Source organism: Scyliorhinus torazame, chromosome 5, assembly GCF_047496885.1.
Source record: "Scyliorhinus torazame isolate Kashiwa2021f chromosome 5, sScyTor2.1, whole genome shotgun sequence".
NCBI lineage: Eukaryota > Metazoa > Chordata > Chondrichthyes > Carcharhiniformes > Scyliorhinidae > Scyliorhinus > Scyliorhinus torazame.
The window spans coordinates 252,711,102-252,724,215 of NC_092711.1; the positions used below are offsets into that span (position 1 = coordinate 252,711,102).

General features: G+C 57.6%; 1 protein-coding gene across 1 annotated transcript in view; it reads left to right on the forward strand.

The window, feature by feature from the left end:
- Positions 1-13,114, forward strand: part of LOC140421042 (exocyst complex component 1-like) — a 143,399-nt gene that overhangs the window by 53,686 nt on the left and 76,599 nt on the right. Inside the window, exon 5 of the mRNA XM_072505352.1 lies at positions 11,444-11,671. Coding sequence (XP_072361453.1) covers positions 11,444-11,671 — 228 coding nt within the window. The remainder of the gene's footprint in view (positions 1-11,443; positions 11,672-13,114) is intronic.

The following is a 13,114-nucleotide window of genomic DNA, read 5'->3' on the forward strand; positions in this document are numbered from 1 at the left end:
TTGATTGTACTGGTAATATAAGATAATATAGAATGATTGCAAATGTATTGAAGGAAGGACGAATTAATTAGCTAATTATGCACAAACATGTAGTTATATTAATTTTGGCATGATTGTATTGTTATTTAGATAGGTTTAAAGCACTATTAAGTATGATTTTTTGAAATACCTAGTTCATGATTCCTAACAATATTTTAAGGGTAAATTTTAGTTCTGGCAAGATTAAAGTTTAACTGTAGAAAATTAGCTGACAGCTATTAAAGCAGATTTGGACGATTGTATTTAAAAGGTTGGGGCAATGTTGGCTTAAGGGGTTAACAACTGGAAAACGTAAGACCATGGAACAGAAGGTAGACTTACTCGAATTGGAGCTGACGGGCGTCATTCTCCGACCCCCCAGAGGGTCGGAGAATGGCCGTTGGCCGCCGTGAATCCCGCCCCCGCCGAAGTCTCCGAAGGGAGAAAAGTCGGCGGGGCGTTAATGGCGCCGCTGCCGCGGAGAATGTCACGGGTCTGCGCAAGGCAGCCGATTTTCGGCCTGCCGATATTCTCCCTCCCGGATGGGCCGAAGTCCCGTCGACGTGATGACCGTTCACGTCGACGTGAATCAAACCTGCTTTTCATCGGCGTGACCCGGTGCTCCAGGCTCACGCCGACCAGCGAGGAGGTGAGTGACGGCCTGGGGGTTGGCTCTGGGCAGGAAATGGCGTGGCCGCAGACTGATTGCGTGAGGAGAGGTGTGTCTCGGCTTGTGTGTGTGTGTGTGCGGCGGGGGGGGGGGGGGGGGGGGGGGGGCGGGTGGTTAGAGTAGGCTGGGCTCCGGGGGAGTGCCGGGAGGGGGTCCGTGCCAGGTTGGTGGTTGGGGGGTCCGTGCCGGGGTGGAGGTTGGGGGTTGGGGGGGGGTCCGTGCTGGGTTGGGGGTTGGGGGGGGTCCGTGCTGGGGTGGAGGTTGGGGAGGGGGTCCGTGCTGGGTTGGGGGTTGGGGGGGGTCCGTGCCGGGGTGGAGGTTGGGGGTTGGGGGGGGGTCCGTGCTGGGGTGGAGGTTGGGGGTTGGGGGGGGGGTCCGTGCTGGGGTGGAGGTTGGGGAGGGGGTCCGTGCCGGGGTGGAGGTTGGGGGTTGGGGGGGGTCCGTGCCGGGGTGGAGGTTGGGGAGGGGGTCCGTGCCGGGGTGGAGGTTGGGGAGGGGGTCCGTGCTGGGGTGGAGGTTGGGGAGGGGGTCCGTGCTGGGGTGGAGGTTGGGGGTTGGGGGGGGTCCGTGCTGGGGTGGAGGTTGGGGAGGGGGTCCGTGCTGGGGTGGAGGTTGGGGGTTGGGGGGGGTCCGTGCCGGGGTGGAGGTTGGGGGTTGGGGGGGGTCCGTGCTGGGGTGGAGGTTGGGGGGGGGTCCGTGCTGGGGTGGAGGTTGGGGAGGGGGTCTGTGCTGGGGTGGAGGTTGGGGGTTGGGGGGGGGTCCGTGTCGGGGTGGAGGTTGGGGGTTGGGGGGGGTCCGTGCTGGGGTGGAGGTTGGGGAGGGGGTCCGTGCCGAGGAGGGTGATGGGAGGGCAAATGAGTTGGTCCACCTGGCCAGGTGCCAACCTCCAACAGTTGGACCCATGCGCTCCATGCCACCTGGCTGGGGGGAGGAGGGGATATGGGCAATGATGACATGTCGTCGTTCCCCTCCCCCCCCACCAGGCCGTCATGTTTTCAGACCATCCAGCGATGTTGGCCGCCGTGGTGGCAGCCGCTCATGTCTATGTTGCCCTGGATGAGGAGGAGGAGGAGGAGCGTGCCAGAGAGGCGGCGCAGGCTGCCGCAGAGGGGCAGGCGGCAGCCGCCCAGGCTGGAGGGACACCTGACCGACAGGACGAGGAGGGGGAGGAGGACGTCGCGGCCCCACGGCAACCCGAGGGCGCCCCGTGTGTACCGGCCCCGGCAGTCATACCAGGACCTCACGGACCGGGAATGCAGGAGGAGACTCCGGATGAGCCGGGAAACCGTGGCACACATCTGCCACCTGCTGGCACACCTGTCACCGCGTGGCACTGGCGGGGGACACCCTCTCCCCGTGTCCGTCAAGGTTACGGTGGCCCTGCACTTTTATGCAACGGGGTCATTCCAGTCACCGAGTGTGGACCTGTCCGGCATATCGCAGACATCGGTGCACCGGTGCATCCGGGCAGTGACAGATGCCCTTTATGCCATGGCGCACCGCTACATCCGCTTCCCCGTGGACCGGGCCAGCCAAGATGCCCGGGCTGTGGGCTTCTCTGCCGTGGCCGGGTTCCCCATGGTCCGGGGCGCGATCGATGGGATGCACGTCGCCGTGCGGCCACCTGCAGATAACAGGGCCGTGTTCACTAATCGGAAGGGGACCTATTCGATGAACGTACAGGTGGTCTGCGACCACCGCATGATGATCCTGCACGTCTGCGCCCGTCACCCAGGCAGTGTACACGACTCATTCATGTTGTCGCGGTCATCCATCCCCGGCATGTACGAGGGACGCCATCCCCGGCTGAAGGGCTGGTTGCTGGGCGACAGGGGCTACCCATTGCGATCGTGGCTGATGACGCCTATACGGAGGCCACACAATGAGGCGGAGAACCGCTACAATGATGCCCATGTAGCGACAAGGGGAGTGATCGAGAGGTGCTTTGGCGTGCTGAAGATGCGTTTCAGGTGCCTGGACCTCTCCGGGGGCGCCCTCCAGTATCGGTCAGATAGGGTCGGCCGCATCATTGTGGTGTGCTGCGTCCTGCACAACATAGCCCAGCAGAGGGGCGATGTGCCGCAGGCAGAGGAGGGCGGAGTGGAGGAGCAGCAGGAAGAGGCCCAGTCCTCCCCAGATGAGGGGGATGGGGGCAATGGTCAGGGCAGACGGGGTAGACACAGGCGGGTGGCTGTCCACCGTTACCGGCTGGCCCAGCGGGCACGGGACAGACTGATAGCCGCCCGCTTCACTGACTAGATGGGCGTGGGAATCGGGTAGTATGGCCACAGACCGCACACCATGGCAACAGCCGACCGCCCACACCCCCCACCCATCCAGCACCCTCACCCCCCTCCCCAACCCCACACACCCCACCCGCATGCACACCACCACCCCCCCCCCCCCCCCCATTGCCGATCCACCGGTGGCACAACGGGCCGGGCTCACACAGTTGCGGGTGGACGCGTGTCTATCGCAGGCCATGGAGGATGATGACAACCCGCCCTGCGATGAGCTCCTGGCTCTACATCGTTGGACTATGTCTGACCCATGGCCACAGTACCACCATCCACCCGGACCATCCCTGCATGCGGCTGTGACACTGCAGCGCACGGTCCCGTCCTCTGCCCGGGGGATGTTGATGGCGGCCCAGGGGGAAGGGGGCAGACTCACCTGGGGCTGAGGTAAGACCACCCCTCACACACACACTTGCGCTCAACGTACATGACACGCCTTCACACTTTGGACAGAGCACAAAGGCAGCTTCGGTAGGTGTAACATTGACTTTAATAACCAAAGGAGTTAATGCACGTGCCCTAGCCCCTAAAACTCATCTGTGCCCTGCACCCGTGCCAACTTACTCAGTGTCTAATTGTTTGGCCTTACGGGCCCTTTGACTACGTCTACGTGGTTCCCCAGATGGTACAGCAGAACTGGAGGTGGACTCCTGTGATTCCTGCCCTCTGACACTGGATCCCTTTGGCGGCCGTTTCCTGGGGCATCCTGGCCTAGATGGGCCAGGCTGCGGCCCGGGCGACTGGGATGGCGAGCTGCCAGCCTGTCCTGCCCGTTGCCCACCCGATGCCCCTGGGACGGAAGGGGGGGGAGTCCGAGGTGTCGCGGTGTACCGGGACCTCCCCTACAGAGGGAGCCGGGACGGACCACACCACCTCCTCCTCCCTCGGGGTGCCCGATGGCCCCCAGGCCTCTACATGGGTGGGGGATGCGAACGGACTGGCCATCCGACGCCCCCCCGACATCTGGCGCTGCCAGTCCTGGAGGCCCGTGCTGGTATCGACAGGGGTCTGCAGGTTTGCAGCCATGGAGCCCAGGGTGTTGGCCAACCCTGTCTGTGACAGTGCGACGCCGGCTCGCACATGGCCACTAGCGCCGATGCCCTCAGCGATGGCCTGCTGAGACTGAGCCATGGCCTGCAGAGACTGGGCCATGGCCTGCAGAGACTGGGCTATGGCGTTGAGCACCTCTGCCATCTGGCACTGGCACTGGCTCATGGCCTCCTGTGAGAGGGCAGCCATTTCCTGGGCCACAGACGCCGCCTGCACGGAAGGCCCCAGGCCTCGCAAACCGTTCCCCATGTCTGACACCGTCGCAACCATTGCCTCCACCGCGGACGCCACCCGTGCGGTGTCAGCCTGGGTGGCACGCATGACCGGGACCACTCCCAGCTCCTGGACGCGGGTGGATTCCTCCACCTGCGACCGCCGCAAGCCGCCCGTCACCCTCTTCGCTCGTCTCCGGGTCGGTGGTTGCATCGGATCTATGTGTGGGTGTGGTAACTGCAGGAACCCGGGATCCATCTGGGCGGCAGATGTTCGCTTGGCCTGGGCTGCCCTCCGACCGCCCGGTCCCTCTGCTGCTCCTACCTCCACCTGCTGTACCGGGACGGCTGTGTTGTGCGCACCAGTGAGTGTACCAGACGCCTCATCACTAAAGTACCCAACCGTGGTGAGTGTTTCTGCGATGGTGGAGGGTGTTGGTGACAGCAGTGGCGTTGTGTCGTGCTCTTCGTCCCACTCTGACTCCATGGCACTTTGGGGTGGGGGTTCGTCTCCACCCATCCACTCTGAGTCACTGTCCGGTATTTCGTCTTCCCGGGTAGGGGTGTCCTGGGTAGTGCTGTCCCGGGTAGGGGTGTCCTGGGTAGTGCTGTCCCGGGTAGGGGTGTCCTGGGTAGTGGTGTCCCGGGTAGGGGTGTCCTGGGTAGTGGTGTCCCGGGTAGTGGTGTCCTGGGTAGTGGTGTCCTGGGTAGTGGTGTCCTGGGTAGTGGTGTCCTGGGTAGTGGTGTCCTGGCTCGGATGTGACGGGGGCCTGTGGCTGCCGCCCTCATCGCTGGGTGGTCGCTCCCGCACGTGACGGGGGTGTCATCTCCCTGTTGCTCCAGGTCTCTCCGTCTCCCGTGGTCTCCGAGGGGCATCCTGCGGGCGTCGCATGCTGGAGGGTCCGGGTCTCTCCGTCTCCCGTGGTCTCCGAGGGGCATCCTGCGGGCGTCGCATGCTGGAGGGTCCGGGTCTCTCCGTCTCCCGTGGTCTCCGAGGGGCATCCTGCGGGCATCGCATGCTGGAGGGTCCGGGTCTCTCCGTCTCCCGTGGTGTGCGAGGGGCATCCTGCGGGCGTCGCATGCTGGAGGGTCCGGGTCTCTCCGTCTCCCGTGGTGTGCGAGGGGCATCCTGCGGGCGTCGCATGCTGGAGGGTGCGGGTCTCTCCGTCTCCTGTGGTCTCCGAGGGTCATCCTGCGGGCGGTGTGCTTCTGCGGGGATGGGTGTCTGGACGTTTGGTCCTGCGATGCACAATGAAGCATGCATGGTTAGACATCAGGCAGTGATCAGGTGACCTGGGGGAGGGGGATATAGGGGAGGGGGAATATGGGGACGGGCTGTCGGTGGCTCACTTGCTGGTGGGCCCCCGACCTCTGCATCAGCAACCTCCCGGTCCTCAGGTCCGCCAGCCAGTTCCAGGGCCCTTTCCTCGTGTACGGTCAGTGGCCTCTCATCAGCGGGCCCTCCTCCAGTCCTCACATGCTCCCTATTGTTGTGTGCGCGCTTCTCCTGTGGGGGGGGGTGGTGGTGGCAGGGGTAAAAGGCAACAGTGTTAGGCAGGTATATGAATGCACGCCATCGGTTGCGCATGCATTGCAGAGGTTAAGTTTAGGGCTGGATTCACTTGGGGATATGGGGGATATGGGGGAGGGGGGATATGGGGGAGTGGGGGGGATATGGGGAGGGGGGATATGGGGATGGGGGTATGGGGGATATGGGGAGGGGGGATATGGGGGAGGGAGGATATGGGGAGGGGGATATGGGGGATATGGGGGAGGGGGGATATGGGGGAGGGGGGATATGGGGGAGGGGGGATATGGGGGAGGGGGGATATGGGGAGGGGGGATACGGGAGGGGGGATATGGGGAGGGGGGATATGGGGGAGGGGGGATATGGGGGAGGGGGATATGGGGGATATGGAGGAGGGGGGATATGGGGGAGGGGGGATATTGGGGAGGGGGATATGGGGGAGGGGGATATGGGGAGGGGGGATATGGAGGAGGGGGGATATGGGGGAGGGGGGATATGGAGGAGGGGGGATATGTGGAGGGGGGATATGGGGGAGGGGGGGATATGGGGAAGGGGGATATGGGGGAGGCTCACCCTACCTGCTCTGACGAGGTCGTTCACCTTCTTGTGGCACTGGGTGCCTGTCCGTGGTGTCAGGGCCACAGCGGTGACGGCCTCTGCCACTTCCCTCCACAGACGCCGGCTGTGGCGTGGGGCAACTCTGCGGCCGTGCCCGGGATACAGGGCGTCCCTCCTCTGCTCCACCGCGTCCAGGAGCGCCTCCACATCGCGTGACTCGAACCTCGGGGCTGAGCGACGGCCAGCCATCCAGTCGGGTGTTCTGGTCGGGTGTTCCGGTCGGGTGGGGGGGAGCTGCGCGGCCTTATGAGCCGTGACGCCGTGCAGCGCGTATGACGCTGCACGGCGTGAACCACTGCGCAAGCGCGGATCCCGTTACGTCGCTGCTAGCCCATTTCGGGCCGGAGACTATCCCATTTTTATGACGTGACGCAAGTGAGATTTGCGCCGTTTTTTGCGTCGATCGGCCGACTTTCCGCCGATAACGGAGAATTTCGCCCGACATGTCTACACTACTTGAAAAGAAATGCAGCCCAAGGAGTTGTGTTGTTTTGGGAGTTGAAGCTACAATTAATTGAAAAACATTCAGGGAGTCTTGAAGGCTATGTTGTTAAGGAAATGGGTAGCATTTAAAACAGTTCTTGAGTTTCAATGTATTTGTGTGTTTGCTGGGTGAGTGAGTGTTCTGCAACAGGGGAACAGGTCAGAGCTGAAGGTGCTGCTGTGAGCAGGTCCAGGCAGCAAATAAAAGATTTGCTGTTGCCTTGCTCTGTAGAGTTGTGGCTTAGGGAAGGTCCAGGACCCATTTTATAGCTCTCAGCAGTTAGGGCTTCGGAGATGTCCTGAGGAGCTGAGAAGGTGGAAGAAGGTTACTGGCTCATGCTGGAAAGGGCTAGGGTTCAGAAGAAGTGCTGAGCCATTTATTACTAGTTGTAGCTTTGGGGCTTGGTGAAATCCAGGGCCACTGCCAGCCCAGTGTAGTTTTTTAGCTATTAAAGAGCTGAAATTGTGTCAGTAAGTAGAGTCTGGTATGCAGATTCGGAAGTCCAGGGGAACGGAATCTCTGGACACAAGATTTAAACGCTGGGAGGCCTGCAGTCATTGAAGCAGTATGAGTTGAATGGTTTTGATGAATTTAAGAGGCTTGATCTTTGAAAGTGAAAGGTTTGGAGGGCCTCATGAGGGAGACAGAATTTCAAAGGATTAGTTGAGACAAGGGGTGTTTATTGACATATGGGATCTGTCTTTGGTCACATTTGCTATCTATCATACACCACGGTGTGTTCAACCAAATTTTGCCTATTAATTTGCATTCTTTCAGCAGAGGGTGAAAGGCAGACATGTAAGCATAGTGTGTATCCCCATGCCTAACCTGGTTCAACGGGCTACACATGGTGGCCCCGGCCTGCATTGCAGCCCCTTCCCCTGCATATCCCAGAGAATACCGGGACAGGCCTGCTAATGATATGCCAATGATACGTGCGCCGTAGAATGCATTCACTCCGCTGTCGAAGCACTGGAGCATAGCATTTCGTCGGGCACCCAACGCCAACCTCGATTTTCAGCTGACATTGAATTCGCCGTGGAATCGTGTCTCCCGATTCCGGCGTCAGCTGACAGAGAATCCCGCCCCTTCTGTTTACATACAGGTGATAAGCTGAAACCAGTGCTCTTTATACTAATCCTATCTTATAAAATTATATATTTTGTGCATAACCATGTGCCGACATCATGATGATATTAAAAGAAGTCTTTTGGCGGGATTTTCCCTTCAGTGCACTGGGTGCAGTGGCGAGCAGGAAAATCAAATGTTTCACCCAGCAGCTGCAATGGCAGGTTTTTGCGCTGTCTCGTCCACTTCCCACCTCATTAGATATGCAGGCAGAGGAAATACCCCGAATTGCTGGTGGCTGGCCTCTGAATCGTCAGTCCCATCGACGGACTTTGATGCCCGCCCCACCGTGGGCTCTCTGCTTCCTCACTCTGGGCACCATATTGAAAACGCATGCAGCATTCTCAGTGCCTGAGGCCCAGAACTGTTCCACTGAAAACATGGCCATGAAGGCCAAGAGGATGGAAGCCCCCAAATTGAGTGATGCCTCACTAGAGCACCTTTTGAAAGCAGTCAAGGCCCGCCATGATGTCTCGACCCTGCTCTGGCAGCAGAAGGTCCAAGCTCACCAGTCCGCTCAGGAGGTGATGGCAGGGATGATCTGTGCCAGTGTTGCTTAGAAGAGGTCAGGCACCCATTGCAGAAAGAGGATGAGTGATTCCGGGCGGGATTCTCCGGCCCGGCGGGGGGCGGCGTGTCCGGCGCCGGTTTTTTGGCGGGGGCAGGAATCGCGTTGTGCCGATCGGGGGCCATTGGCAGTGCCCCCCGCCCCCCCCCCCCCCCCCCCCCCCCGGTGATCCTCCGCTCCGCGATGGGCCGAGTGGCCGCCCGTTTTTGGTCAGTCCCGCAGGCGTTAATCAAACAAGGTCCTTACCGGCGGGACCAGGCTCTGCAGGCGGCCTCGTGGGGACGCGGGGGGGATCTGGCCCCAGGGGGTGCCCCACGGTGGCCTGGCCTGCGATTGGGGCCTACCGATCCTCAGCTGACCTGTGCCCTAGGGGCACTCTTTCTCTCCGCGCCGGCCGGTGTAACGGTCCGCCATGGGCGGCGCGAAGAAGAAGCCCCCTGCGCATGCGCTGGGATCACGCCAGCACACGTTGGCGCTCCCGCGCATGCGGCAACTCACGCCGGCCAGCGGACGCTCTTCGGCGCCGATTGGCGCGGCGCCAACCCCGCCGGCGGCAGCCTAACTCCTGAATGTGCGGAGGATTCTGCCCCTTCCGGGCGGTCCAGTGCCGGACTGGTTCACGCCACTCCACGGCGCCGGTGCGGCCCGCCCTGCCGGTTAGGGACGAATCCCGCCCCCCCCATCTGTGCCGCCAGGATAAGTAACCACCTCATTCCTCTCAACTCACTCATAAGTCCTTCGCACATTTACTGACATCTCACTCACTGCTCACTGCCACACACACCCTCACTCTCTATCTGGGCTCATTTTCTCTGGAGACCACATTCTCAGCCTGCCCATGCCTCCCTTCACCACCCACACATGCCAAGGCTCTTTATGAACTGCATATGCTTGCTCACATTCACTCTATTTGTCTTTGTGTAGGACAGGATCGCACACATTCATGTAGGGAGGTCCCAGACCAAGAGAGTATTCACTGTAACTTGACATCCTCCTCATGAATCTGGTGCATGCCTGCCTGTGCAAGCCCACTCTATGGCCTCTTCCACTGCAGCCTCGGCTTCCTCAAGCTCAACATCCTCCTACCCTTCCCAGTTCCAGAGTCTTCAGTCCAAAAACCGAGCCATTGAGTTCGACGGAAAAGACCATGCCGGTGATAATGAGGTGGCAAACACCTGAGGTGGCCAGAAGTTAATGTGCTAGAGAAGAAGATGACACAGAGGACTGAGTCATCTCAGAATAGATGCACACCTGCGGAATGTCCTCAGCTGCTCTGGCCCAAGTGTCACCATCGATGCCATAGAGGATGCATTGTCCCATTGCTGGAGCTGGATATTCTTGAGGAGCTTTATCAGGTTGAAGGCATACAGCTACAAGCCTGCTGAGGCTAGTGAAACAGCCCCTGGCACTAGTAGGATTCCATAGCGAGTGGGATGCTGAAGAGATGCTTGGAAGAGGCAACACTACCTGATGTCCGATGCTGGAACTATCTCCTGCAGTTAGCACTTCATCTCAGCAAGGACACATGCTCCCGAGGCGTCATGATCCTTCAAAGGCCTGATGTGTAACTATTCAATGTCATAGTAAAGTGCATAGTTGAAATGAGAGCAATAGCAACACTGGTGTTAATGTTAGCCCATGGTGGAGGGCACTTGTCCAAGAGGGTATTCACTGACTCACCATCCTCCTCATGGAATTTGGTGCAGCCTGTCTGTGCAGGCCTATGCTATGGCCTTTTCCACTGCAGCCTCAGCTTCCTCAAACTCAACATCCTCCTACCCTTCAATTCCTCCTCCAAAATGGCATCTGGCAAGTCCTCCCCACTTTGCAGTCCGAGGCTGTGTGTGCAAAACAAGCTACGATGATCCATGAGGCTCTCGGGGTTTGGTCCAGGCATCTGAATCACAACTTTAAGTTGCCTATGATCTGTTGCATCACTGCTTGGGCATCTTTGTACCTTCTGTACAGGATTATATGGCCGCCACACTGGCATCATCAACCAGGTCATTTGAGAATACCCCTTGTCACCAAGGTGCCAACACTGAATCCAGTGTGCTCCCTCGTAGATGTCCAGAATCTACAATCTAATCAAGATATATGAGTTGTGGACGCTTCTTGGATATCTGGCACAAACCTACATGATAGGTTTTTTATGGTCACAGATCAGCTCTACGTTGAGAGAGTGGAAGCCTTTCCTGTTCATGTGCTGGAATGACTGTTACCAAGGAGCCTTTACCTCCCTGCACCAGTGGGAGTCCGTAAGTAATTGCAAAGGCCACTGCTCTGATAATCTGGCTTGCCTGATCCCTGTCGAACTTTACGTAATTGTCAGCTTTCACAAAAAGGGCATCGGTCATCTCATGTATGATCCCTGGATGCTTTTACGATAGCAGTGAACTGATTTTTCTGATCTCACGATATTTCCCACTCCCACTCAACGTGTCGCTCGCCATGGGCAGGTCTGGAAAATAGTCATTTCTCTCAGCTTGAAGCTCCATTTAAAACTAGAGAGGGTATTGAATGTTTACTCAGATGACCAATTTTAATAATTCTTGAAAACTTTTAGTAGTTAAATTTTACTTGATTTTAAGATTGGCCCATGAGTATTGAAGATGTTAAAAATTGAAAAATAATTTAATACTACAATAACACATCAGTTTATTCATTTGAAATAGGAAAGGCATGTGAAATCATTATTGCTTTTCAGTAAAATGCAACACTTTTTGTCACCAAAAATGTATATAATTCATGGAACAAAGAATAATTCACCAATTTTTAATTGTCGTATGTGTGTATTTATAATGTTTCCAATCACAGTACCCATTATAGATTGTGTAGGTACTAGTGATTGTATTGTGTTTGTCCTTCAGGCAAACATACGATCAATCATTGTGTCTGAGAAGCAAGTAACTGAAATGATGGAACTGATTGATGTGGGTCTCGTTGAAGTGAAGAACATTGAGCAGACCCTTCAAACCTATGAAGAGCTGCTGCAGAGTGTTAAAGAACAAATGGATCATATCCACCAAAGCAATTACCAATTGCAAGTCATTGATTGTAACCAACAAAAACTTTTAGAGGAAGTCATTTTTCTTGTGGTAAGCAAACTGTGTCAGGTTAAAGATTTGAGGGCTGGTTGGTAAGTTGGTAATTTAAAAACTACTTGGTATATCTATTTTTCTCTTTCTCTCCACAGTATCGAGTTATTGCCTGTAGTTATGCATCTGTATATGTGCATCTCAAAGATCAATAAATAGCTTGGCGTCATCAAAGGATATTGGGCGGGATTCTCCGAAATGAAGACAGAGTGTTCACGCCGTCGTAAACGCCATTGAGTTCACGACGGCGCGTAACAGCCCCTATCCCGACCGATTCAGTGCCCGATAATGGGCGAGGAGTGGCGCCGCGTCATTTACGCGCGCCAGACCTTGGCGCCGCAGCATACATGACGCGGCCGGCACCACATAACTGGCATCACCCGCGCATGCGCGGGTTGGCGGCGCCAACCCACGCATGTGTGGTTGCCGTCCTCCGAGTCCGCCCCGCAAGAAGATGTCTGACGGATCTTGCGGGGCTGCGGAAGAAAGGAGGTCCTCCTTCAGAGAGGCCGGCCCGACGATCGGTGGGCACCGATCGCGGGCCAGACCCCATTTGACCATTTGAGCCCCCCCCCCCCCCCCCCCGGTGCAGGATCCCCCCTCGCCCCCCCCGCAGGCCGCCCCCCCAGCGTTCCCGCGCTGTTCCCGCCGGCAGCGACCAGGTGTGGACGGCGCCAGGGGGAACCCGCCGTTTTGGGCAGGCCGCTCGGTCCATCTGGGCCGGAGAATCGCGGGGGTACCGGTGAATCGCCATTTTGGCTGTCTCATGCGATTCACTGTACCGCGCCGCGCAAAACGCGATTGTGCCGATCTGGCCGCGTCCATGAATCGCGGGAGGGCGTCGGACCGGCGTCGCGGGAAAATTTGGCGACCCAGGCGATTCTCCCAACTGGCGCGGGAGCGGAGAATCGCGCCCATTGTCAGAGTTTAAAGAACAAGAGCCAAGGCTCTATCACAAAGATAAAATAGCAACCCATATGAAATGAAAGACCTTCAGATTTTTCTTTGTTGAATTTATTTATTCTACTTCTGAATTCTTTATTCCTCTCATTGCAGTTTCCCTCTGCTACATTCTGTCAGAGCAAGTTAAAATAATCCATAGTGCAGAAGGAGGCCATTCTGGTCATTGAGTCTGCACTGGCCCTCTGAAACCTAGACCCACTTCCCCACCCTATTACCATAGCCCCACATCTTTGGACACTGAGGAGCATGCTCAATCCACCTAACCTGCACATCTTTGGACTGGGGGAGGAAATCAGAGCCCCTAGAGGGAACCCACGCAGACACAGGGAGGCATGCAAACTCCACACAGACAATAACACAAAGCTGGAATTGAACCCAGGTCCTTGGCGCTGTGAGGCAGCAGTGCTAACCACTGTGCCACTTTGTCGCCAATCCTTCTGCAATTCTTCTGCTGTCAAAATACTTTGCAAGGGTGTTCAG